At 41.0% G+C, this 27,130-nt stretch overlaps 1 protein-coding gene across 2 annotated transcripts in view; it reads left to right on the top strand.

Annotated features, from left to right (window-relative positions):
• The window catches only part of MFSD6 (major facilitator superfamily domain containing 6), a 74,879-nt gene that overhangs the window by 23,853 nt on the left and 23,896 nt on the right, over positions 1-27,130 (top strand). For both annotated transcript variants that reach the window (XM_032636849.1, XM_032636850.1), the window contains exon 2: positions 1,714-3,325. In XM_032636849.1, coding sequence (XP_032492740.1) covers positions 1,767-3,325 — 1,559 coding nt within the window. In that variant the 5' untranslated portion in view covers positions 1,714-1,766. The remainder of the gene's footprint in view (positions 1-1,713; positions 3,326-27,130) is intronic.

Below are 27,130 nucleotides of genomic sequence, written 5' to 3'. Positions count from 1 at the left end.
TTTTATACGTTTTAAAAACAAATATTTCTTTCAAGTTTGAGCTCAAAATGAAATTAATTTAGAAAATGAGTCCAAAGGAGAATTGCCGTTCTTTTCAGGTAATGAAAGAGAATTGGAGCTGCTGACTTGGGTAGGTAGAGGCAATAATGATGAAAGAAAAATAAGTAGAGAACATTGAGGAAAACCTTTTAGTATGATTTGGGAACTAGAGGGAGGTGATGGTTGCCCAACACTGTGAATCTACTAATTCTACTAAATCATTTACTTTAAAATGGTTAATTTTATGTTATATTAATTTTACCTCAAATAAAAAAATTTTAACATAAGAAAAAGAAATACATGAACGTTTTCAAAGCTTATAGCTACGTTAACACCTGGCTTTGGGGGTAAAAGATAAACTGACTTATTACACAGGCCTCAGTAAATTATGTTTCTATTGTCTGCCTAGGAGCTATATAGAGGTTTTAAAATGTTTACAAGCATGATTCTGGAAGATCTTCAGAAATTTATTCTTCATTTGGGGAAAAGGGAGAGCAAGATGTGTTCCAAGGGGTGGCAAGTGGAGTTATTTCTCTCTAGTAAAGAAGATGAAATGAATTAATAACTATTTAATATGTATACGTCCTACATCCAATTATATTCATTGCAACTTGACAAATCTTGATGCAAGCAAGACCTTTTGACTCTTTAATCATTTGTATAATAGAAGAAAGGGAAATTCTGGTGGAATGTGGCACAGTTCCTATAAATTTATGCCTTTGATATATTGCTTATCTTTCATATGAAGCACCCTGTCTCATAAAAAGGTTTAATAGCACTTTATTATCCAAATATGGTATTTGGCAGTTCAGTGTGGTGTAACAGAGCATGTGTCCTAAAGCCATAATATTAGGGTTCACATCCTTGCTCTGCCACATGTGAGTTATTTAAACTCACCATACCTCATTTTTCTCATCTGTAAAATGGAGAAGATAATAGGGTTATTTTAATGAATATGAATTAATACATTTAAAGATCTTTCAGTGTTGCCTGGCACAGAGTACATGCTCAATAAATGCTATCTGCTATTTTTTTTCTGACATTTTCTTAAACTGTAATCTATAAAAGCACATCTGGAAAATGTATGTGATATAAGCAGCGTAAAGACTACTTCCTTACCAGGATATCATTGGCATGGCTGTAGTGACCAACTACAGATGCAAACGTGCAATTGGCTCTCTCTTTCTCATCACATTTGCAGTTGTGGTTAAGAGCTTATTTCTGTTTTTCTCTAAACACTGAACGGTTTTAGCTACCTTTATTTTCTAAGAATTCTGGACTTCAGAGTGCAGTGGATTTATTTGAAAAGTAAAACCAAGAAACTATAAATACTGTTTACTTTCAATTCTCTCTATTTGGTTTGGACATAAACCCTGTCATTTGTACATTTTCCCTAGGAATCAATGAAGAGATTGAGAATGAACGTGAGCTATACACCTGTCATTAGAAGATGTCATTAGTCAGTCAGTGGCCACAAAGCGAGTACTTGATTTTTTGAAAGTTATTTTTCTTTATCAGTACTATATGGCTGCAAGTGATAAGTGGTGATGGTTCTCTCTCACAATTACCATTTTTAGATGTAGTTTGAAACTCCTCAGTTTCCGGCAAGATGAAGCTCTATGTCTAAATGTTATTATTTTCATACTAAGCCTTCTTTTAAATTTTACTTTACAGATCAACAACCAAAATTTTGAAGGTCATCAACTTTCTGATGGTGGTGATAAGCCATGGCGACAGATGATAAAGTTGCCATCTTAACCGATGATGAAGAGGAACAGAAGAGAAAATATGTGCTTGCCGATCCTTTTAATGGTATTTCCAGGGAACCAGAACCACCTTCAAATGAAACACCCTCCCCCTCTGAAACAGCTGCTATTCCTGAGGAGGAAATAGACTGGATAGAGAAACATTGCGTTAAAATAAACAATGATCTTCTAATTTCCAAGGTCTTTTATTTTTTCTTTTACTCTGCATATGGCTCTCTTTACCCCCTTTTGCCTGTGTATTATAAGCAGCTGGGAATGTCACCAAGCCAGAGTGGGCTGCTGGTAGGTATTCGATACTTCATTGAATTCTGCAGTGCCCCCTTTTGGGGTGTAGTTGCAGATCGCTTTAAAAAAGGCAAAATTGTCCTCCTCTTTTCTCTTTTGTGTTGGGTTTTATTCAACCTGGGCATCGGATTTGTCAAACCTGCTACCTTGCGGTGTGTACCAAAGATTCCTCCGACAGCTCATCCCACCAGTTCAAGTCACCTGTTCACTCTCCTGCCAGCGAATTCCTCCATTGTCTCTTCCATTACTACATCACCAGGAATTCGTGAGAAAAGGAACCTGCCTCCTTACAATGGGTCAGAGATGTTAGAAGCAGGGCACAGTGTCATGGAAACTGTCATCTTCTCAACAGCTCCAAACAAGACCAGTGCGCCCACTCTGCAGCCTCACACTGATGAAATTACTGACCATGTTATGAACTTGACCATGAACCCAAGCACTGCAACCTCTGCTCCCCCAGGAAATGCAACCTGGGAGACAACTACTTCTATTGTCACTACCACCAAATCTTTACCTTCTGACCAAGTCACTCTTGTTTATGATCAACAAGAAGTAGAAGCTATATTCTTGGTGATCTTGGTAGTTGTCATAATAGGAGAATTTTTCAGTGCCTCCTCTGTCACGATTGTGGACACGGTAACACTCCAGTATCTGGGAAAGCACAGAGACCGCTATGGACTGCAACGCATGTGGGGCTCCCTGGGCTGGGGCCTGGCAATGCTGTCGGTGGGTATTGGCATTGACTACACCCACGTGGACGTGCTCATCAATGGGAAGGGGTGTAAGCCCCCTGAATACCGGAACTACCAGATTGTCTTCATCGTCTTTGGGGTTCTCATGACCATGGCCTTGATCGTCGCTACTCAGTTCCGGTTCCGCTACAACCACTTCAAAAACAGTGAAAATAAAGGGAAAGAGGTGGAGATCCCTCAAGTAGAGAGGAACAGCTCCACAGAATCCTCTGAGGAGACACCAACCACCACCAGCCACGTGCAGGCCTTCAACTTCTGGGACTTAATCAGGCTGCTTTGCAGTGTGCAGTATGGCTCCGTGTTGTTCGTGGCTTGGTTTATGGGTTTCGGATACGGCTTCGTGTTCACCTTTCTCTACTGGCATTTGGAGGACCTGAATGGAACGACAACCCTCTTTGGGGTCTGTTCAGTCCTGAGCCATGTGTCTGAGCTGACAGCTTATTTTTTTAGTCACAAGCTTATTGAATTGATTGGCCACATCAGGTAAGAACATGTGTACTGTTGCTGCCCCTCAGCAATTGAACTTTATCTTTTCGTAGTTTATAGCTCCTTTGAGCACATTTAAGGATATTATCATTTGTGTTGGGGGTAGGGTTGGGGTGGGAATGGGGATTTCTGTTTCTCTTTCTCTTAAAAATAAAAACAAAAGGAAGGAAGTGATGAACCTAGTTGGATTATCTCAAATAAACAAAATATGCTGTTTCTGCTCTGTATGCTAAGAGAATCTTACAGTAAATGTTTTCAGGTATAGGAACACCAATTTAGTCAACTGTATTATTCCATGGACCTTGAAGGGTCCGACCACCTGTCTCAGCCATTTATGAAGAGGGGCTTAAGTGGATAAAGAGGATTATGTTTTTTCAGCTTTCAGTTATTCTCAGCCACTTGCTGACACAGAAAGACCTTGAATATATGGTATATGAAGATGTCCATTATATTTAATAAAGCTGTGGTGTGACCCACCATCATCCCTAACCCATGATATTATGTGGAAGAGAATCTTACATAATTTTTTCTGATTATTACATAAGCCTCTGTTTTTATCTGCCATGAAGACATGGGATATTTTAAAATCTTGCTTCTACCTAAAATTTCCCATGTAATCCTTTTAAGCAAAAAATCTATAAATGCCCAGTGTTTCTTGTGTAATGTTTCTCACCATTAATGTTTGTCTGAAGTTGTTTGAATAGTACCTTGCTCTTTATAAGTCTTTCTGCTTTGCTGTTGGCTCTAAAATGTAGAGCCAGGTACACTTAAGCATTCTTACCTCATAGAAAAGTATGACATGTCTGTCTCTAAAATTTGAAGTTGCCATAACTAAAAGAAAGCAACTGTGTGTGTTTGTGTGTATGTGGTAATCTTTAAATCTGCTGTTTCCATGAGAAATTACAAAGGAGAAATAGATACAAGCTTTGAGAAACATGGATCTTTTTTCCTTTAATTTCCCTTTGACTAACTGAAGAAAATATTTTCTAATGTGAAGTTTCAACCTAGAATCATTCTTTTCCCCATACAGTTGTGAGTGTTTTTCCTTGTTTGGTTTGGTTTTGCTTTGGGAGGCTGTGTGCTGTTCCTTCTGTTTCTCAAATCTTTGACCCCTTTGTTGTCACAAACAAAGTCAGGCACTGTATGGGCAGTTTCCAGAGACACAGAGTCCCCGAGGCACACTCATTGGGACCAATCAGAAAAAAGCCTTGTAATATTAAGGGCTGGGGATGTCCTTTAACCTTGTCCAGGTCATGTTTGCATTCTCTGAGCTGTGTGGATTGACCGTGATGATTCCGACTCACAGTGATGAATTTCTTCAGCTTGGTTATTGGTATGAGCAGGATCTCACCTCGGCTAATAGTGTGTTTAAAAACCACAGCCATTTATTCCCAGAAAGGTACTCTGTCAGGTCTTACCCATGAGTGGAGTTCCTAGACATCATGATTTAATCACTAAATAGCGTTAATTGAATGTTGACTTAGTACAGAGTATGTATATAGGTTTTATTTTCAAAGAAATTGTTAGGTTCTTCTTACATGCTAAGAAAAGTAGTTTCTTTTCCGTCTTTGCTTTTTGTCTGAGGTATATACCGAACATGATAAAATCCTAGTGGGTTTACTATTAATTTTGGTAATTACATGAACTTACACTTGTGTTTTCTTTCCTAAGTATTACAAGTTACTCATTACGTAAAAACCAATGGCTCACTTAACCTTAATTTTCTAGTTTTACGTACAAAAGCATCTTTTTTTTTTCTTTAATGATGTGATGGAAGAAGAAAGCTCTTGTCGCATTGTTGGTCCCCAAAGCCTACTGGGGTTCCATCAATTTGTGGTCATTTACCTCTTTTGGAATTTTATTCTGTCCATTAAAATGTATTAACTGCGTTTAGAAGATTCTGATAGTTGTAGTGAGATTATGCCCACGTATTCAGGTAGAATGGATATGTTTCTTTTGGTGAGAGTTTTTGGAGCCCAGTTAGTGGTGGTTGAGATTTGGGGGTTTGAAAATGTAGTGATGGAAGTTTGAACTTTTCACTGGAAGAATATTATGCATTAGTTGATGAAGAGAAATCATCTTTGTACAAATTCAGTCTTTATGTTTTCCTTGTAGGATCATAAGGAGATATCTGTCTGGCCCTTATGTATGCATGCATGTTTTTCAGTATTCTGTGACTGTCTTATGGGAGTTTGTTTCTAGGAGTCAGCACTACCACAAAGATTGTAACTATTCTAAAAGAGTCAAAAGTGGATTGTCACAAATTTTTATATAGATTCATAATGAGGAAACAATTTTTAAAACAGCATGTCCAATTTTGAACCATTTACTATTATAACATTTCTGCAGTTTGGGCTCCGTTTTTCAGGGAAAAACCTATCAGTCTAAACACACACGCGCGCACACACACACACACACACACACTAAATGATTTCTGATTTTGACCTTGGGTTCTGTCCTCTTTGGAAAGTGGCTTTCTCAGGCAAATAAGATAATGTTTACTATTTCCACTAAAAAAAGTAAATGTCTTTTAATTTGAAACCTCAAGATTTTGGAATTTACAAGCATATTTCTAGGCTAATTTATGTAATGGTGATGACTAGATTTCTTTAACTAGAGATACAAATGTATTTTTAGGCTATATTCACCTTGCTGAATGTTTCAGCAGCCATGAGTAGGGCTGTGATCAAAATACATTGCAATTAATCATTTGTAAATTTATAAATCATTACTATTCAATATTAGGCCATCACCTATGTTATGTGATTCAAATTTATTTACATTTTAAGGGACACACAAAGATCTACTCAGGCAACTCTGACTGCCCTGAAATTCTTAAAGTCAGTTTTTTCATGCATGTGCTATCTGGAAGGGGTAATATATTAACCATTATTAGCCATTAATTACTACTTAATAGTAGCTAAGAATCCAAATGAGCTAGCCAGTCAGTCAGGGAAAGAAGGAAGTGCATGATGCAATTAGCAAGAGGAGGAACATACAGACTTTCCTGGTGGGCACTGCAGGAAGACCCAGAGCAGACAGCAAGACGCCGGCTACCAACTGAGAACACTTGGGAGGTAGTACATGTTAACATTTTGTCATTGGAGGGATAGCAGTCAGCGTTATAAGAGGGAGGAAACTGCAGCTGGGGTGATCAGGGAAGCTGAATTTGAGCCAGCCAGTGAACGATTTAGGATCGTGTTTATGTTTGTTTTGCTTCCTATCCTCTTCCTTGTTTCTGCCCACCTCTTTGTGCCATATTTGTTGATCCTGGATCCCCTGGCTCTCAGGTCCTCTCCTTACCTTGCATGGCATGGTGCAGATTTCCACAGGCCGCTTTTTCTAGGACCCGGTCTGCTGGGTTCACCTCCTGCAGTGGTACTCAACCATTAGACTTACTGGGAGAGCTTTTAAAACTCCTAATGCTCGTCCTGCACTTAGACAAATTACATCAGACTCTCTTGGGGTTCCCAGTCATTCCAGCCAAAACTGCTAACCACCAGACTGGTGAGAGGCACAGGTGGAGGATGAGAGGGAGGGAGGAAGGGAAAAAACCCTAGCTCTCCGTAGGGTTATTATTATTATTATTTTTTTAGCATCTTTATTGGAGTATAATTGCTTTACAATGGTGTGTTAGTTTCTGCTTTGTAACAAAGTGAATCAGTTATACATATACATATGTTTCCATATCTCTTCCCTCTTGGGTCTCCCTCCCTCCCGCCCTCCCTATCCCACCCCTCCAGGTTGGTCACAAAGCACCGAGCTGATCTCCCTGTGCTATGCGGCTGCTTCCCACTAGCTATCTATTTTACGTTTTGTAGTGTATATATGTCCATGCCACTCTCTCGCTTTGTCACAGCTTACCCTTTGTGTGAGCTTTGGAGATTGTGCCCTCTAATCCTTTCATGTGGTTCTTGCCCTGGCCTCGGGTGGTTTCTTCACAGGCAGGTGTTGATCAGTACTCAGCTGGAGACTGCAGGGGAACTGCAGGGAATCAGTACTGCAGGGGAACCCTTTGCAGATCTCTGCAGCCCTCTCTGGATGTAGTTCCCTCCACTATGGTACTCAGCCCTGCTCCCAGACTCTCAGCCCTACCTCCTCAACTCAGGAGTCCTCTGTACCCTGTCAGACGGCATCTCTGATAGCTGCTGCCTCTCACCTATGGCTCTGCCCGCTGTGGGGGACCTTGAGCTCTGGTAACGTGGCCCTCACCCTTCATCCTTCGGACCTGGACCTCGTGGAGGCTGTCTGTGGCTTTCTCACCGTACTCTGGCTTCTTGGCTCTTCCGCCACCTATCTAACCAAGCCCCCAAATTAAGATCGGTGCCTGTTTCCCTGATTATATCCTAACTTATACACAATCCTTAACTGCTTAGAACTTCTGATGCCAATCGCCGCAGTGAAGGAATAGAATGGAAATAGAAAAACTCAATTCTTGATTTAAAATAAAACAAGATGGTGGACCTTAAACAACTTTTTTCCCTTCTCATGTCCTAATGGAGTGTTACTTCTTATTTAAAAATTGATTTTCACCACAATAGAAAAAAAATGTTAAGGCTTAATTTCTCATAGTAAATTTGAACTCATAGTAAATTTGAAATTATAATTTACACATAATATAAAGGAGTATTACTCGGTGTTGTTTAAAAATCAAACCCCTGGATATTTGTTACGTTTAGTTAAACAAACAGTTTATTTAGGCCTGGGGAGCCCCAGATTAATAGGATGCAAGGATGAGCACTAAAAGGGTGGGAGTTGGAAAAGACAGGGAGATTGAAGGCCAGATGAGTGCTGGGATTAGGAAAAGGAGCTTTATTCTGGGTGCAGTAGGGAATTATAGCAAGGTTCAGAGCAGGGGAGGGCCACAGATTTTCATTTATTTGCAATGCAGTGGGTAACTTTGAAGCAGGGAGCCCACTGAGAAGGTTCTCAAAATAGTCCAAGTGAGAGGTGTTACAGTCCTGGTATGCAGCAGTAGCAACAGAAATTGAGGGAGGTAAAATCAGTGCAATGGTTTGATGTGGGAAGTGATGTAGAGACCCCCATGTTTCAGCTTGGGTACAGTGGTTCCACTAAATCCTGTAGGAAGTTCAAGAAGGAGATGCAGAATTGGGGAGAGGGTGGTAAGGCAATTAGAATCCAGTGTTGGGTGTGTTTAGCTTAAAAGTGGAACATCTAGACGGGAATGTCTAGATGACACTTGACTTATAAAACTTGAAGCTCAACAAAGAGGTTAGGATTGGGGATACAGATTTGGGACAGTTAAAACCAGAAATATGGATAAGATCAGCAAGGAAACCTTGTGGTGAAAGAAGAGACGTGGGCTAAGGAAAATCAATTATGATTGTCCCCAAGATTTTATTCTGAGTTTCTGATCTTATTGAAATGTTAGTTTATGTTTTATTGCTTAAAGTAAGTATCCTAATGCTTATGAGGAATTGTGTTGTATGATACTTGCTGTACCTGTTTCCACATCTCGCTTCAGGAGCAAATGACTTTCTGAGCACCCCTCCAATGCCATTACCTGATCCAGGCGCCCTCTAGGAGTGTTTTATAAATGGACCTGAGACATAAGCAAGGGAGAGGGAAAAGTCAAGGGAGAGGAAATATAAGGAACAGAGATCGAAAGTAAGAAAATAGCGAGAGGAATCGCTGCTGTCTCCAGGGGAAGGTTTCTTCCTGTCCTTATTCATGAAAGGCAGTGTTACATAGTGGTTACAAGCATGGACTGGGAGTCACGTTGCCTGGTTCAGAGCTTGGCTCTACCACTTGGAACCATGTGGTTTTGGACAAGTTATATTACTTTTTGTATCTCTGTTACCTGTAAATAGGAGTATCATTAGTACTAACCTCTGATTTTTTTTTATGAAGACTAAATGAGATAAAAACACAGCAATTGCTTAGAACAGTGACTTGCATATATTCGGAGTTCAGTTGGTTTTTTTATTATTACTTTGCCAATCTTCTGATACATTATGTTGCTTATGAGTACAAGACCCACTGGATCTGATAAAAATACAGTGACTTGGTATATTATCGGTTGTGTACAGATCATTAAGGCTGCAAAGTTGTTTGTGGCTTTCAAAATAAGTAATTCCTCCTCAAAAACATTTTGGTCAAATTGAGATCTTCTCCCCGCAATTTGTGATGACTGTAGATTGTTTATATTCTCTGTGCTATTTTTTAGGGCTTGGTGACTAACTCTGTAATAGCTGGCATACAGAATGATTGTAATTGTAGCCATTATTATTTATATGTGGGTAGGTTTCTATTTTTTTCTATTCCTTTCCCACTTTACCTTCAAAGATGTTGGTATTCATTTTTATAGGAAAAGTCTTTTAGAGCTATTTCAAGTATAGATTCTCATTATTAATCTGTAAGATGTAGAGTCTCAAAAGTAGAAGAATTTATGATCAAGAGCCGAAAGGGCGTAATTTGGTTTTTATAGCCCCCTGGAAAGAACATCTTTGCTAAGAAATATATTACTATATTACATCATAGCTACCAGGCTGACTTGTTAATAACAGCATTACTGATAATTGAGCTATTCATAGTTCAGAATAAAAGGCCATTGTTGCAAGGTAGTGTAAGTGAATCCAGGGCTTTTAGTTACTGGTGTCATATTTGGTTTGTTTTCTCTTCCACCTTTGGTGGCTGCATTGAATGAGATACTCACTGAGTTAAAGAGAGCAGGACTAACTCCGAACGAGCTGTAGCTTTTGTAGTTGCAGGTGGCCCCCCTCACCATCTCATGGGGCAAGGTGGACAGTCCTTGAAGTGTGCCCCAGACAAGAGTAAAGACAGCTCCTACAAATTTTCATGACCTAGATAACCACTGTGGAGACAAATTCAGTAGTCCATGGTAATGTGCAAGTTGGACATTTCCTATGGCTTGAAAATTGCATATTAAGATATATATACCTGCCTAGAGAAACCTTTATACACACACAGAAGGACATGTACAAGGATGCTTATTACTTGCTTACTGCAGCTTTCTAACAGTGAGAAAGAGAATTAGTCTAAATATCCATCAGTTGGGGAGTGGATACATTCAATATGGTATAGTCATAAGATGGAATATTATGGAGAAGTTAAAAGGAATGGACTAGATCAATATGTCAACATGGAAAGCTCTCAAAAATATGTTGAATGGGAAAAAAACAAGTTTCAGAATGATACACACTTTGGTACACTTATGCAGATTTTAACAATGCATTTCATAAGTTACACATATTTTTATGGATATACCTAATTGTATAGAAAAACATTTACATTTATAGAGGGGAAATGCATTCTGAATTCATATTAGCCTTAGCTTTCTGGACAGGACATAAAAAGAAGGGACTGGGATGGGGAACAAAGAGGACAAGGAAAGCCCCCACTTTATCTGTAACATTTTGTTTATTTAAGGAAATATAGCAAAATATTCATAATTTCCATTCTTGGTGCTACATATATGTATTCCCTACCTTTTTTGGTATTTTATATTGGAAAATAGCTTGAAGCTTAGGTCTCCTTACAGTGGATCAATATAATTAACCTCCCATAAAAAGACCAACTGTGTGTGTGTGTGTGTGTGTGTGTGTGTGTGTGTGTAGCTGTATATGTTTTAAAGAGACATACTGTATCCACATATATCAGGTAAACATTGAGATTTTGTGCCACTAATATGTATATTGCCCGTATATTTTTCCCTAAGTAGCATAAATTTAAGTGATTAAAAGCCTACTTTACATAATTATCATGGCCTCAGGTCTTATTTCTTTCTCTTTAAAATGAAATCAGGTGCAAATTTATACTATCTCATTAGGAATTCGTGTCAGAATGTATCCAACAACCCTGATTTGGGTCATAATCATAATATTGATATTTCTTTATATATAAAAAGAAATCAGGGTACCAGAAAGCCAAGTGATATCCCAAAGATCATGAAGTTTATTGCTGACAGTGAGTCCAGGTATGAGAGTTTGCACCAGCTGTTTAATTATCTCGTCATACAGTGTCAACTTACTGCTTTTTTTGTACAAGTCAAAAACCTAAGCAATCTGGCTAACTATATTTCTACTTATCCTTGGAGTATTTGGTAGACTGTAATTATATAATCTCATTAGGATACTTTGAAGAGTAGATAAGAAAAGAAGTATTCTTAGAGCTTACTTCATAGCATACCCCTCCAAAGCCTTTCCAACTGGAAGGAAGAATACCACCCCATTCTTATTTCTCAAGTATTCATCATCTTTTCTCTGCCTTTTCTCTGCTGACAACAACATCTTTGAATAGTAATCTGTAGGCTGACAAACAGTAACTTGTTAACTTTTTCTTTCCTTTAGAAAGATAACATGTAGATGGAAGCTCAGACATTTTTGGAAAGTATCAGTGTTAGGTTACGTTTGTCTGGGGACTGTATCTTTGGACCATGCTACTGTGTGTTGTGGACTGCCGAGTGCAGTGAGGACTCCTCAGCGATGGAGGGTTGGCATGGTTCTGGGTTACAACTGTGGATGTTGGCCAAGCATTTCACTCCTTTAAGGAGAATGAACAAGAGCAGGAAGCAAATTGGTCCAGTTTTGACTCCAGTCATCTTCCCAAGCCCTGGTAGGAGTGTTGAGTAGTCTAGTAGCTATGCTGTTTCCTTATATTCTTCTTTTTGCCAGTTCACCTGTAAAGAGTGCACACGTGTTTGTGTGTGCATGTCTGTGTGTGTATGTGTGCATTTGACCTAGGTTCAAATCCCACACTCAACTGTATGTCTGACCTTGGGTAAGTTAGCAATTGAGCTTTGTTAAGCCTCAGATTCCTCATTAGTAAAGTGGTGGTAATAATTGTATCTAACTTCATAGCATTAAGATGAATGAGGTAATGCATAGCACATAGTAAGTGCTCAACTGTAAACAGCAGGTAGTATTATCAATATTATTGTTATTATTAACTCACTCCTTCAACAAGTATTTATTAAGCACACACTAGGTGACAGACGCTTTTCTAGGCCCTGGGGATATATGGAGTGTGTATTAAGATAGACAAAGCCTGGTCCTCATGGAACTAACCTATTGGGGTAGACAGTAAACACTTTTTACTGATAATGTTGCTGATAACGATGAGTGATACATGGCAAAATTAATGCAGGATGAGGGTTCCCAGAACGACTGAGGAGAGGCAACTGTTTCGGCTTGAGTTAGGCGGGCGGCGGCTTTCTCCGAGGAAGAGACACTTGAGCAGAGAGACATTTGAATGGAAGCCACCCAGTGAAGATGAGGAAGCCACAGGTGTGAATGGCCTAAGGAGAGAGTGAAGAATAATAGAAGTCAGCGAGGTGGGCAGGGCTTGTGCAAGGCCTCCAGGTCACACTGAGAGAGAGAATGTTTTTCTAAGAGAAGTGGGAAGCCATTGGTGAATGTGAGCAAGAGGTGACATGAACACATTTCTACTTTGGTATTTCTTTAAAACACTTACATGGGTGGAGCATTTATTATTGTGTATCCTGCCCTAGTTTAGAAAAGTCCCATTTTACTTCATCCTCTGAGTTTCAGAGAAATTATGAGTTGTTCTATGAGTCATAAGCTGGTGACTCATGCAGGACCTTTGTTGATTTAATGCCTTCAATCCCAGATGAAGGTTTTTTTTTTAGCAACTTCAAAATTTCAGAATAGCCCTAGACTCTAGAAGATAAACAAAAGATAAAAATTTTAAATTAAAAAACCTCCAACCTTAACAAAAAATATAATTACAGTATAATATTAATAATATAGGGGCTTCCCTGGTGGCGCAGTGGTTGAGAGTCGGCCTGCTGATGCAGGGGACACGGGTTCGTGCTCCGGTCCGGGAAGATCCCACATGCTGCGGAGCGGCTGGGCCCGTGAGCCATGGCCGCTGAGCCTGCGCATCCGGAGCCTGTGCTCCGCAATGGGAGAGGCCATAGCAGTGAGAGGCCCGCGTACCGCAAAAAAAAAAAAAAAAAAAAAATATTATTATTATTATTAATAAAAATAATAATAGCTATTACACTGCCGTTTCAGCACTTATACATACAGGTGCTCACCAAGGCACTGTGCTAAACGCTTTACCTTCAAGCCCTCATTTCATCCTTGTAACAGCCTTGTGAGTTAGGCATTGCTATTTCTGTTTTAGAGAGGGGAAGTTCAGAATGGTAAGATAGGTTTTCCACGGTGACACAGCTAGTAAATAGCAGAGGTAGGATTCAAACCTAGCCACTCAGACTCCAAAGCCTATGTTCTCAGCTGCCTTATAGATTCATAGGCACATAGACTTCGATTGGCCAGTATTTTGTCCCTTTATGCAACCCAGTCTCACCTCTTCATCTTACTCTTTTCTGCTCTGAGTGATCAGTGCCTGGTACCACTTTTTCATCTGTCACCAACACCCTCCTGGTAAGATCTCCATTCCTCTAAAATGCCCCATTCTCTCAAATTATCCCTTTTACCCCCAGTGACACTCTCATTCCTCCAGATTAGCCACCCTCAAGCAGTGTTAGGAAGACAGTAGGTGATTAAACCAACTCACACCGAATATAAGTGGCAAAAACTGTTTTCTAATGATGACTAGGTATCATATAGAAAGAGTTAATTCACAATTAAGTATTGTGTTCAATTCAATATTTCTTTAAAGAAGCCTTTATTAAGTGACCAGATTCTGTTCTAGGGATACAGTGTTGAACAAGACAGACAAGGTCCCTCTTTCATGGAGTCCATTTTCTGGTGGGGGGCAGATGATCATAAAACAAAAAGAAAATGCTGGATGCTACAGAAGTGTTAACTTAGGCACCTAAGACATTGGGAGTTGGAATAGAGTAAAGCAAATAAAATTGAGAGTTCTTTTGGGCAGGGCCTAGTGTAGGTGGGATGAGAAAGAGTTATCTTATGAATTGGATATCAGATGGGTGGTGGTGCCACTCACCAAGCAAGGGAACCCAGGGAAGGACTATCAGTTCTGGAGTATGGGACTTGTGGAAATCCTATGAGATGATGCCCACTGGGAAGTTGCATTTATAAGGCTAGATCTTGGGAGAGAGGATGAGGCTAGAGACATCTGTGCAAAACATTGGCATGTAGAACAGCTAGCTCCATCCCAGTGATTTGAGGTTTCTGTAATCATCTTCCCCCTCTACTCCTGTCCCTTCCCTTCCCTTCCCGTCAGCTAGTAAATCTACTTTGGGAAATCGTCTACCTCAAACAAGAAACATGTTGCTATCAGTGTTACTTCTGGAAGCAGTGCCATAGAACAGGACTGTTGGCAAGCGACAAGTTCAGTGCTTCTAAGATGGGGATGAAAATTATATTCTAAAGTCAGAACATGAAGTCTTGATGGCTGTATCTTTTTTTTGTTTTGTTTTGGTTTTTTGCGGTACGCGGGCCTCTCACTGCTGTGGTCTCTCCCGTTGCGGAGCACAGGCTCTGGGCGCGCAGGCTCAGCGGCCATGGCTTACGGGCCCAGCCGCTCCGCGGCATGTGGGATCTTCCCGGACCGGGGCACGAACCCGTGTCCCCTGCATCGGCAGGCGGACTCTCAACCACTGCGCCACCAGGGAAGCCCAATGGCTGTATCTTTAATGTTCTCTTGATGTTATTCACTCATAACTTAAGACCTTCATCCTACAGTGAGCCTCCATTCACCCTCAGAACTGTGGCCCCTGCGTTTCTGTGGGCCTGGAGAACCACAGTACCAGAGGGAATATGATGCCCAAAATAGCCTAATGGCTTAGGTGTGATTTTCTGTGCCTAGTGCTTATCTGTTAAGTACAGTGTAAACTGAGAAAGAAATCAAGCCAAGACTATAACAGCAAAGAAATCATTGTTATTGTATTTAACACAAATGCCCGAGTGTAGGATTGTTTTTATTGCCTTACCTCAGGACTGCTACTAATAGGTGGACTGTACTTTATTCCACAAAGAAGATTCTTGTATCTTTAATAGGGAACAATTTTATGCTCAGTTTCCTCATTAGGCTAAATCAGAAAATCATTGTTTCCATTTCCAATTTCTAGATCACCAATAAAAATAAATGGAAATAATATTATTGTAGACTTTACAATTTATACAGTTTTCATAAATATTTTTATTGTTACAACCACCTTGCAAAACTGTTAAGTTTTCTTATATTCATTTTACAGTGGTTTGATGAGAGCCTGATATCCTCCATTGGTGGAAAGACCATGTTGACTCCCAGGGGGCCTGGGGTGGAGCCCCTGAGAACCTGCAGTCAGGGTTCATGGAGCCCCAGGGTCTGTTCCTAATTGTGTTAGAGAGTGTGGGTATTAGGGTAGAGAACTGTGTTGCTGTGGACTGAATTGTGTCCCCCCAAATTCATATGTTGAAGCCCCGACCCCCAATATAATGGTATTTGGAGTTGGGACCTTTGGGAGATAATTGAGGTTAGATGAGGCCATGAGCATGGGGTCCTCATGATGGGATTAGTGCCCTTATAAGAAATCACACTGGAGAGCTTGCTCTAGCTCTTTCTTTGAGCCATGTGAGGACAGAGTGAGAAGGTAGCCATCTGCAAGCTAGGAAGAGGGTCCTCACCAGAAACTGACAGTGCTGGCACCCTGGTCTCAGACTTCCAGCCCCCAGAACTGTGAGAAAATAAATTTCTGTTGTTTGAGCCACCCAGAGCAGGCTGTGGCAGCCTGAGCAGACTAAGACATGTGCCTAAACAGATAGAGCAAGGAGAGCCTGAGGAGGGTATAGATGGCTGGGATTCCCAAAGATTCTAAGAGTCAGAGGACACTAGAGTAGGAGGGACCTGTGGCCCAACATGGGGATGACAGTTAGAGTGGGTCTGGCAGTGGCAAACTTATTCTTCTGCTTGTGTACACATTCCTGGTAGCAGGTATACTGGTTGGTTGGTCAGAGCTACCATGAAAGCCTAGGAAGGAACAGATTTGCTATGATTTGCCTAAGGTCCACCCTTCTGAGTGATGGAGTAGGGACTCAGTCCAGGGTCTCTGGCTTATAATTCCCATGCTCTTTTCAGTTTATCAAGAGCAATGGTGGTATTCATCAAAGTAGATGAAGACCAGTATCATTACTATTTCATTACTCAATCAAGTTACTATTAATTACTCTTACTCTTTCATTACTATTGTTATTATTAATAATTGAGTTATTCTTAGTTCTGTTAATGAGATTTTGTTAGAAACCTAACAATTTGTTTCAAGTACAGAGAGAATATTACAGCAAATCTCTGTGAAACAAGATGTTTAAGGTAGGGTGGCCATTAATATTTTTCTGTGTGAAAAAGAGCACCTTTTAAATTTCCCTGAGTTCCCGTCAAAGTCTTACACTCATGATGGAGGGGCTCTGCTGACCATGGAAAGGGCCTGGGATTTGACAGCAGAAGACCTAGAGTTGAGTCTTGGTTCTGCAATTTATTTAGACCTTGCAACTTGGTTATTAACCTTTCAGGGCCTTGATTTCTTCAGCTGTAAAACAGAATGAACGATAACTCTTGCCTTTCCTATCTCAGAAGATTATTGGCAGGAATAAATGAGATACTAAGTGGGGAAAATGCGAAAGAACTGGAGAATATTACAAAAATGTTCGTATGGGGGGATGGGCATGGGGAGGGGCCTGCAGCAAACAGAAGCCTCAAGACCACTGATGTTGATGCTCTTTCTTCCCGAATGTCACAAAAAGAGGGGACAGAAGTGGCTTGAACAAAATCTACTATTCAGTTAAGTTCCCTGTTTTCAAAAAGAATAGCACAGAATTCCTAGTCACAAAAATCTGTTAGTTGACAAGTTTGGGGCAGGAATTTATTGTAATTGTATTTACATTATTTTTTCCATACTTGAACGATCCAGAAGTTCATTGTCACTTCAGGGAAGATGTTTAGCATTGTGAGTTGGGATCACATTGAATTAAGTCTGGAAGTGAACGTTCAAGAAAGAGAGGGAGATGGCCCCAAACCCAGTGTTGCTGGAGCAGTTGAGACCCCTCCCAGTGGGTTCCGTGGAGCCACCTCAGGGGTCGAGGAATGGAGAAGATCGGGGCGCCGTTCAGCGCCCCTGGGGGGTGAGCCCATCTCGGAGACTTCCCAGGCTCATCTAGAGACCTGCAGGCGTGGTGAGCAGAGCCTGTGCCTGTGGTCGGATCTACCCAAGACGCAGCCTCCTGAACTTCCCCTGTCTTTGTTCTCCTCTCACAGTCCTGTTCTCTGTGTGGGGTTGGGGGTGGGGAGTGGGGATGTGCCCCTGCATAGTTTCTGCTCCTTACGCCACCCAAACCCTACAGTCAACTTCTGATTATTTGATTTCAAAGTCTGCTTGCTCGAGGCAGCCCTTGTCCAGCCCACAGGTGGAGGCAGAAATCCTGGCTCATCCTGTGTCCTGCCTCTGCCTTGATGACCTGAGGCCTCTGGGGCTACATCAGTAGAAATGGTCTTTTGGTCCATTTCATCTCAGAACACAAAATTTTGCTGGGTAAATTTTTCTTTTGTGATCCAGGATATTGGGCAGCCGTTGAGTGGCATTTGTTTTTCTACTTTTCTCTTACCTCATTCCTACTAATCATTCATCAAAGTTTAAAATATTAACCATCTTCTAAAGTCAACTCAAACATACACCCAACTTCCTTAATCCAAGTGCACAGCTGCTACCAGAAGCATAACTAGGCCAACACGACCAGTCCCTGTCTCCACTGGTCCAATCCAGAGGCGTTTCTTCAAGTCCGTGTCTAGGTTTGACTTCACGCAGGGGCCTTGGTGTAGGAACACAGCACATTGTTATTACCTGCCGAAAGAGCCCTAGGGCAAGGGGGCAGGGACCTTGACCTTCCACTGGCCCACTAACAGTGGCCCCATTCTACCTCTCTGGACCTCTATTTCCTTGTCTCTCTAACATAAGAGGATTGGACCTGATGTTGTGTCTTTGTTTAGTTCTACCTCTAATGATCTAACGTTTTACTTTGCTTGGTTTCAGTGTGTGAAAAACCACACATCAGATCTCACCCCTCCCTGCCCACCCTGCCAAGGACTCAGGCTTTGAATGGTTTTTGCTGATAAGTCGGAAATGTACACACAGCCATTCATGCCAACTCATCCAGGCCATGCCATGACAACAGACTGTCTAGCCAGTGACTGGGGATGTGATTTATGATAGCAGTCGTTGGGATCGGTGTGTAGAGAATTTTGTTTCTCCGACACCAGCTGACTTGAATGGAAGTTAGAATCCTAAACCTTAGACATTTCTCCATGCGCTGGCTCAGACAGAATTTGTGAAAGACTTGGCTGCTCTTGGTGAAATATGTGCCTTGTATTTAATGGTAGTTTACACATTTGCAAGATGTTTGCAGTTTTTCTTGACGTGCTTATTTGATCTTTTCAAAACCCCTGTAGTAGAGCCCGGGCAGTTAGGACCATTCCTGAGAAAAGTCCACTTCCAGGATGCCCGTGCCCCGGATTCCACCACTTCAGCCCAGGTGCAGCATACGTCCCACTGTGCTGCGCCTTGTGAAAACACATTTATTAGCACTGTTTGTCAAAGCCTTTCATTTTACACCAACCTCTGGAAAAGTAAATAGCAATCCCCTAGATAACGTAAATGAATAAATATAGTCAGGTTGGGTTGTACAAAATGCTAACAATCCTCTGCTAAGGGTGCAGACTCACTCCCTGACTTTAGAGGCCAGAGAAGCTGCCACTGGTATCACAGGCTCTATTTCTGGCCCACAGAGTTAATGGCTCTTGTGTAAAACAACAACAACAACAAAAAAAACCTGACACTCTTTACTAAATTTTGTTTCATGTTGGAGTTGTAAGTAGCCTTGGAGGTCATTTTTGTGAGCTGAATTGTGTTCCCTGAAAATGCATATCTGTTAAAGTCCTATTCCCGAGTACCTCAGAATGTGACTGCATTGGAGATAGGGTCTTTAAAGAGATAAATTAAAATGAGGCTGTTAGGGGAGATCCCAATCCAATATGACTGATGTCCTTATGAGGAGAAGAGATTGGGACACAGACACATGCAGAGGGAAGACCACGTGAGGACACAGGGAAAAGTTAGCCATCTACAAGCCACAGAGAGAGGCCTCAGAAGAAACTAATCCTGCCAACACCTTGATCTCAGACTTAGAGCCTCCAGAATTATAAGAAAATAAATTCTGTTGTTTAAGCCACGCACTCTGTGGTATTTGTTACAGTAGCCCTAGCAAAATAATACAGTCACGTAGGCCTAGCTTCATCCCAGTTTGGTTCACTTCCCCCTAATCCTTGGCAGATTGTTACTAAGCCTTTGTTTGGCCCCTTCTAGTGATATGGAACTTGCTATCTCACAAGGTAGCTAAGATCTTGTGTCACTTAGGACTCTTTCACTTGAGGTGGCAGAAAACCTTACCCAAAGTGGCTTAAGCAAAACAAGGAGTGTATTGTCTAACTTAAAAGTCTAGCAGATGGCGTTAGGTGTGGCTTTAATCGGGTCTCAAATGATGTGATCAGAGCCTGGTCTCTCCATCTACTAGCTCTGCCTCCTGTTGGGTAGGCTTCATTTCTAGGCTTACACCGGAGGTCCCAGGCAGGTCCACATCTTCCCAGGATCAAGTCCAGTTGAAAAGAGAGAATGCCGCATTCCCTTATTTTCTGCTTAGCAGCTAAAACAACAATATTGTACTGACTGCTCTCAGGTGTGGGCTAAGACAGCCCACACCCTGTTCAGCAGTAAAGCCCTTCACATATTTGAATGTCCCTTCTGCCGCTTTGCTTCTCCAGCTCCCTCAGGGATTTTCCCCAGAACATCTTATCCCAGACTCTCCTCTTTTTAATCTTCCCCCTCATTCAGACTCCTTTCTTTTTTTTTTTTTTTTTTTTTTGTCAGCGATCTCCTAATTGTACCCACTTCCTGCTGTGGTCTGGCCAAAGTCAAGAACAGTAGGATTATTATGTCCTTTTGGTTTGGTCGTGATATTCCTTCAGTCTGAATTTTGATGAACTTGTTTAGTTCCCTCAAATTTAGCTTAGGGTCAACTAAAACTCTTGAGGCCTTTTTCAAATTAATTGCTATGACAAATGTCAATGCTTCTTGTTTGGAAATTATAGAATTTGTATTGTATGTATACCTCGGGCCATCACATGGAAAATTTTTAAACAAAATCATGGTGTACGTGGGTGTGTGCTGTCTATGTATGTGTGTTTGGTCATTTGACTTTTACCCTAATGGAAGGTATAACAACAAAACAGCATATTGTATCTTTTAAGTGGTTGGGTTCCATTAAGCAAGGTTCTATTTTGTTTTAAGCATCCTTATTTTTCTACCTAGAGATATACGCAAGCTAAGAAAAAGTGGGCAGATAAACTAAAATAGTAATGCAAAGATGTAAATACGGCCAGGAACCAGCACTGTGACCCGGCTGACGGTTACTAGTATTATACTCTTAGCTTAGCTTATCTGTCATTTGAAGAGGAAAGATTTGAAGGCAGCAAAATAATGACTAAGACCAGCAGAGACTGAGACTTCACTTTTAGCTTTTCTTTTTCTAGCAGGAAAAAATAGAAGGAAGTATTAGTAGCTGCAGAAAACATACATAGCTAGATGAATATTCTTTTTCCCCCATTTACTCTTCTGATATACAGTGTGGTTCTTCTCTGTTCTGCAAAGATGGGCCAATGGCCAGCTACATACACCTGTTTGGCGATAGAAGCTTGGTGGCTTCCAGGGTCTCTATTGGTGATCCCTTTGGCTATGCTGTGGTTGGTATGGCAGTGCCACTGACTCTTTGAGCTTTGTGGCTTACATGCTAACTCTTATTCTGGTGAGATAGGCTCGTGGGTACCCAAGATCCTTGTTATCTGCTTGTGCACATGTGTTGAGGATCCATTGCATGGTGCTTCAGGATGCCCCGCAAAAGCAAACTACAGTCGGTTATTCGTTGAACTCTTCCTTGTCCACATAAGTGACTGAATACTTATCTTCGAGCGTAGCCTGTTAACATTAATCAAAAATATAGCCAAATGTGGACATCCATGTTTTTAATCATTCTATTTCTAGGCCTCTTTTATAAGTCAATTCATTCTTTTACATACCCATCACTTATTCCTGTACCATGATCAAGTATCTTATTATACATATATATATAATTACAAGTATGCATATATAATTACCAATATAATAGGTGCCTACATACACATATAATTACAGGTATAGTATATGCATAGTTTACATTTATATCGTGTTCACTACCATATGCCTGGCACTTAACACAGAGTATGTTCATTCAATAAATATTTGTTGTGTGATGTTCTGTTTAACGTCTTTATATTTTCCCTCTAGTCCATGAATATTTATTGAGTGCCTGCTATGTGTCAGGCACACAAGATAAATCTGAGCCGACATAATATGAAATAGACATCACTCTGCATGGGGCATACAGTCAAGTTGTCAATGTACCGTTACAACTGAGATAAGGGTCATGAGGAGAGGCACATGAGGTGATCATGTATAAGGAGCTGAGTGAGATCTGAAGGAGGAGTAGGAATCAGGTCACAGGTAGGGATGGGTGGGGACAGTGGCCCAGTGGGTCCACTGGGAATTCATGTGGCTAGAGGACAGAAGCTAGACAGCGCACTGTGCCAGATAGTCTCCCAAAAAAGATGTTTTATAATAGAATCTTTTTTTTGGTGGTTCTTAGCGGTTTTGATTCAAAGGTTCCCATTGTATTACATACAATACTTTCTGATGATCCAAGTGGCTCTTGAACCAAATGAATACTTTTCTTAAGTTTATAGACTGCCAATTTTCTTTGCCCAGAAAGAGCACAATCATGGCAATGCTGAATATTTCATGTGCCTTTCTTAACTAATTTGTATGAGTCTTTGACTTACACCCAATCTCATAACAGATTCAAAAGATAGAAATAATATTGAATATTAATTAAGCTAGAATGTTGTATTATTTTTAAACCAAAATAGGAACCCAGATAATGATCCCTTCAGGTTGGAAAACCATGGGTCAAGCATCATACATCATTTACTGTGCCTATTTATAGCTACATGAAGCACAGTGACTAATCTCTATTCTTTGAGAAAGTAGATACACACAAGGGAAGAAATTCAAGAGTTCTAAAAGATATTCAGTAAAGTCTCTCCCACCTTTGGGACAGTCCCCCAGCTCCACCCCGCACCCAGAGCCCATCAGTGATATGAGGTTCTAGTGTCTTCTTCCAGAGATAGTCTCTTCACATGTGAGTGCATAATACATGTGTATGTAACTCTCCTTCCCTGACGTGAGGATTACAATGCTGTACTTGCTGTTCTGCAGTGACTTTTAGCTCGCTTTAGGTGACAGTATCAAATAGTTAGTGGTTGGTGGCTTAATGATAAGAATGTAACATATTCACAACTTAAACATTTTGAAACACAAATATAAAAACATTTGCTAATCTTTGGTTGTAGGGCCAAACATTTTCTTTGAAAATGATTCTGTTATTGGGGTTATGATTTCCATCAGTTTTGGTTTCTTTTGTGTGGAACACAGACATAAAGATACTTTAAAAACAATTTGGGTACAGAATTCTATTAGTTTTTAAATTATTATTATTATTATTATTTTTTTTTTTTGCGGTACATGGGCTCTCACTGTTGTGGCCTCTCCCGCTGCGGAGCGCAGGCTCCGAACGTGCAGGCTCAGCGGCCATGGCTCACGGGCCCAGCCGCTCCGTGTCATGTGGGATCTCCCCGGATCGGGGCACAAACCCGTGTCCCCTGCATCGGCAGGCGGACTCTCAACTACCGCGCCACCAGGGAAGCCCAAGTTTTTTTTATTATTTTAACCTAAGTTTTTAATGGCTACCTTCCCATGCCTAATTTGATAGTTTTTCCCCCATCTTTTAAATGTTATTTTTACGTGATTTTCAAAAAGTACATAACTCACTATGCAAACTCAAAATCTACAGAAGTACACTCCTTAGACAATGAATGGTCTGTAATCATAAATCTCCAAGGTAACCACTGATCATGGTTTGGTGTCTGTCTCTTTCTAGATTTGTTTAGGTACTAATATAACTTGAATATGGACACACACACAGGACATTTTATGATACAGTGACCAGGAAGCCTTTGTTTTAAGGGACTTATCTAGTGCTTCCCAATACGAGGTGTTTTGAAATGTGTGAGGGGGCATTTTGGTTTTTTCAGAGACTGTCACTTAGCGCCCAAGGGCCAGGATCCTAAACATCCCCCGATGAATGGTTGGGTCCCATATGATAAAGAATTATAGCATCCAAAATGATGGTGGCCCATCGAGAAACGCTGTTTTCATGGAAATAGTGCTTCTTTTTGTCCTCATGTTTTATTCATTTACATAAGATTATATTAAATTACTTTACTATAATTCACTGAGCACTTGAGTAAGGCAGGCTCCTTTTGAGTACAAGATGAAAAAGACACAGTCCTTGCCTCCCAGGAACTCACAGTCTTCTGTGTATAGCACTTGTAGATTGTGACAAGTATTCTAATGGAAACAGAGAGTATAACAGAGGAAGAGTTATACCTGGGGACATTTGAGATGGTGAGATAGGATCAGTTATACCTGGGGACATTTGAGATGGTTTCTTAGAAGAGATGAGCACTTTCAAGTGTAGGACTCTCACAATCAGAGATACTAGTGCCCAAAGTCATGTCTTGGAAGAAGGAACAGGTGTGTCATCACCTCTGCCACTTCTAGGTGAGCACTGGGCATGGGGTGTGACAGCTCCTGCCACATGTTGCTCAGGTCATTGACTCTCGGCCACGTCTTCACTCTGGTTGCTTTTGCTACCACTGTGGCATGAGAAGTGTCCCGTGATGGTAGCTCGGGCCCTCTGCTTAGGGTGGGAATTCCAAGGAATGCCAGCTAGGATCCGTTCAAGCCAGCCAGCCCTGGGTATGGGACACAGGGTAGAGAGGACAAGAAAGGGGAGGCAGGACAAGAGATTCCAGACGGTGACAGTAAAACCCTATTCTGCTACATAGAGGCAGAGAAATCCTGGGAGGACACCCACAGTGACATTACATCATGCAGGTTGGTTGGGAGGAGGGGGATGAATATGAAAAAACAGTAATTTTCGAGACTAAAATTTAACTCTTCAAGGCTTAAACCTTCTAGTTTAGTTATCTTCTAAAGAGTTTGGATTTATATTTTCCTACTGATAAAGCTGACAATCGGGAACATCATCTTACTCTATGGTTGTCAGTATTGGGTGATTATGCTGGAAATAAGCTTCATTCTTGGGGAGGTGGGCACTGCTTACACTGAAGGCTTGCATTAAGCACCAGAATCCTGACCTTAATTAGCAGCTGGTGTCTGTCTGCTCTAGAAAGACATGTGTAGCAATATCTGAAAGAACTTTTTTTTTTTTTACTGACAAGTTCATATAGACCATAAAAGGATGATCTGGGAATGATGGAACCCAGCCTAAGGGTGAGTCCATATACTGTTTACCATACAGAAAACCTAAGCTGATTCATACATGAGGCACTTCTTTCCCATTAGGAACTGGTGTTCCTAATGAAACTCTAGCTAGGTGACATTGTCCTCTAGCTGAGGACATTGTCCCAATGGCCTCTAACCTGTCAAAATATTACTTTCTGAATCATGGTTCGTTACTAGTCTGTCTTTTTTTTTTTATGAATTTATTTATTTATTTATTGGCTGCATTGGGTCTTCGTTGCTGCAGGTGGGCTTTCTCTAGTTGCAGCGAGCGGGGGCTACTCTTTGTTGTGGTGCGCGAGCTTCTCATTGCGGTGGCTTCTCTTGTTGCGGAGCACAGGCTCTAGGCACGCGGGCTTCAGTAGTTGTGGCTCATGGGCTCTAGAGCGCAGGCTCAGTAGTTGCGGCACACGGGCTTAGTTGCTCCGCGGCATGTGGGATCTTCCCAGGCCAGGGCTTGAACCCGTGTCCCCTGCACTGGCAGGCGGATTCTTAATCACTGCGCCACCAGGGAAGTCCTGCTAGTCTGTCTTCATCTCCACCCAGCCCTGGAGCAACACTTCTGTGCGTTGGAACACTGTGTCTTTGTGCGAGGGCTTGTACCACAAGTTGAGCGCATGTTCAGACTCCATCTGCAAATGCTCCATGTCTGGTTGATAAGAACCATCCTTATCCAGGGCATTTTGTTTTCATCCAGTGTTTTTTCTTTTTTGAGGAACTTTTCTGTTTCTCCATTAGAGGCTTTGCAACATGCTTGCTGCCAATTACTCATTCGGCTGAGAATGGGTCCTCTTTGCGTGGTGTTGCTCTTTCATCTCATATATCTGAGAGCATTGTAGGATAATCCTACTTAAATCTTTCTCTGCTGCTCATAACCTGTATTGTCTCTGGAATAGAGAATAATTTCCAGATTGGATCTGGGCTGGAAAAGTTCACTTATCTCTTCATAAATCCTTAGACTTCGATCCTTCTTACATCGTTCAAATACCCTCTCTGCCTGCAAATGCTTGAGGTTTTATGGTTAACCTTTCTATTGTTCCCTCTGCCTGTGATGCTTGTCCCTCCTCCTTTGTCCGTTTGCTTCTAACCCAAGTGTCCTGGGATCCCCAGGGGTAGCTAAGAACCTCTCCTTTGTGTAGCCATAGCACTTTGTGCAGACCTCTTAGGGTATTGTATTTAACTTATTTGCTTCTGTGCCTGTCTCCCCACTAGACTAAGTTCCTTGCAGGCAAGGAGGATTTCTCTTCATTTTTATTCCCTTTCATCCAGCACAGTGTATGTTACATAGTGGTATCTCAGTTAATGTTTATTGAGCAAAATTCATGTTCTTTGTAATTTAGAAATGTTCTCAGGGGTTATTCAGTCATGTTATATTATAGATGGTTTAAATTAGAAAAGTAGGACATCATAATTAACCCACACTCTGTTAGGAATTGCAGGATGACTCACAATTAATTGCTTCTGTATCTTGAATACTGTCATTCTGAAAAACAAAATAAAACAAAAAAACAAGTACCAGTTTCATTATAAGATAATCACCAATCAACTTATCCTGTCAACACTGTGGGTTGTGGTTTTGTAAGAAATTAGAAACTCATAAGTACTTTTCTCCTACCATTATATTTTGCTCAAATAAAGAATCAAGGAGTTTGACCAGTGATTTGGGTTTTCCATGGTGTAGTGTTTCCTGCTGAATCATCTGCTCCTTACCAATTGTGTTCTTTATAGATCAGTTATCTATAACACCTGTTCTAAAATGGTCTTTATTTCTTGTCTGCTTTTATACTTATTGACTTCTTGTTGTGAAATAGGAAAGCAATGATGTTGTTTCTGAGCTATTTCACTGTAGGTGTTCAATGGGTCTCTGTATGTCACTGAGAGGCATTTTTCAGACTATTTTTCTGTATTTCCAGACCTCTTAATGCTCAGGCAAATTCTAGGACTCCAGACATACGCTCTATATTCAGCATAATTTGTCCAGAAGATGATCTAGTAAAACATATTATAAATTCCTTTTTATTAGCAAATCCTTAATTTCATGAGTGTGCATGTATTCATTTCCTAGGGCTGCCATAACAAAGCACCACAGACTGGCTTTAAAAAACAGAAATTTTATTTCCTTACAGTTCTGGAAGCTAAAAGTCCCAAGATCAAGGTGTTGGCAGGATGTATGTCTTCTGAGGACTTCTCTCCTTGGCTTGTCTTCCAGTGTCTTCACCTGGTCTTCCCTCTGTGTCTGTCTCTGTCCTAATCTCTTCTTATCAGGACACTAGTCATGTTGGATTAGGGCCTACCCATATTACATCATTTCACCTAATCACCTCTTTAAAGGCCCTATCGCCATATCTAGCCACACTCTGAGATACTGGGGGTTAGGACTTAGACCTTCA

Source organism: Phocoena sinus, chromosome 7 (genome assembly GCF_008692025.1).
Source record: "Phocoena sinus isolate mPhoSin1 chromosome 7, mPhoSin1.pri, whole genome shotgun sequence".
NCBI classification, from domain to species: domain Eukaryota; kingdom Metazoa; phylum Chordata; class Mammalia; order Artiodactyla; family Phocoenidae; genus Phocoena; species Phocoena sinus.
This window is presented reverse-complemented; position numbering and strand designations above follow the sequence as displayed.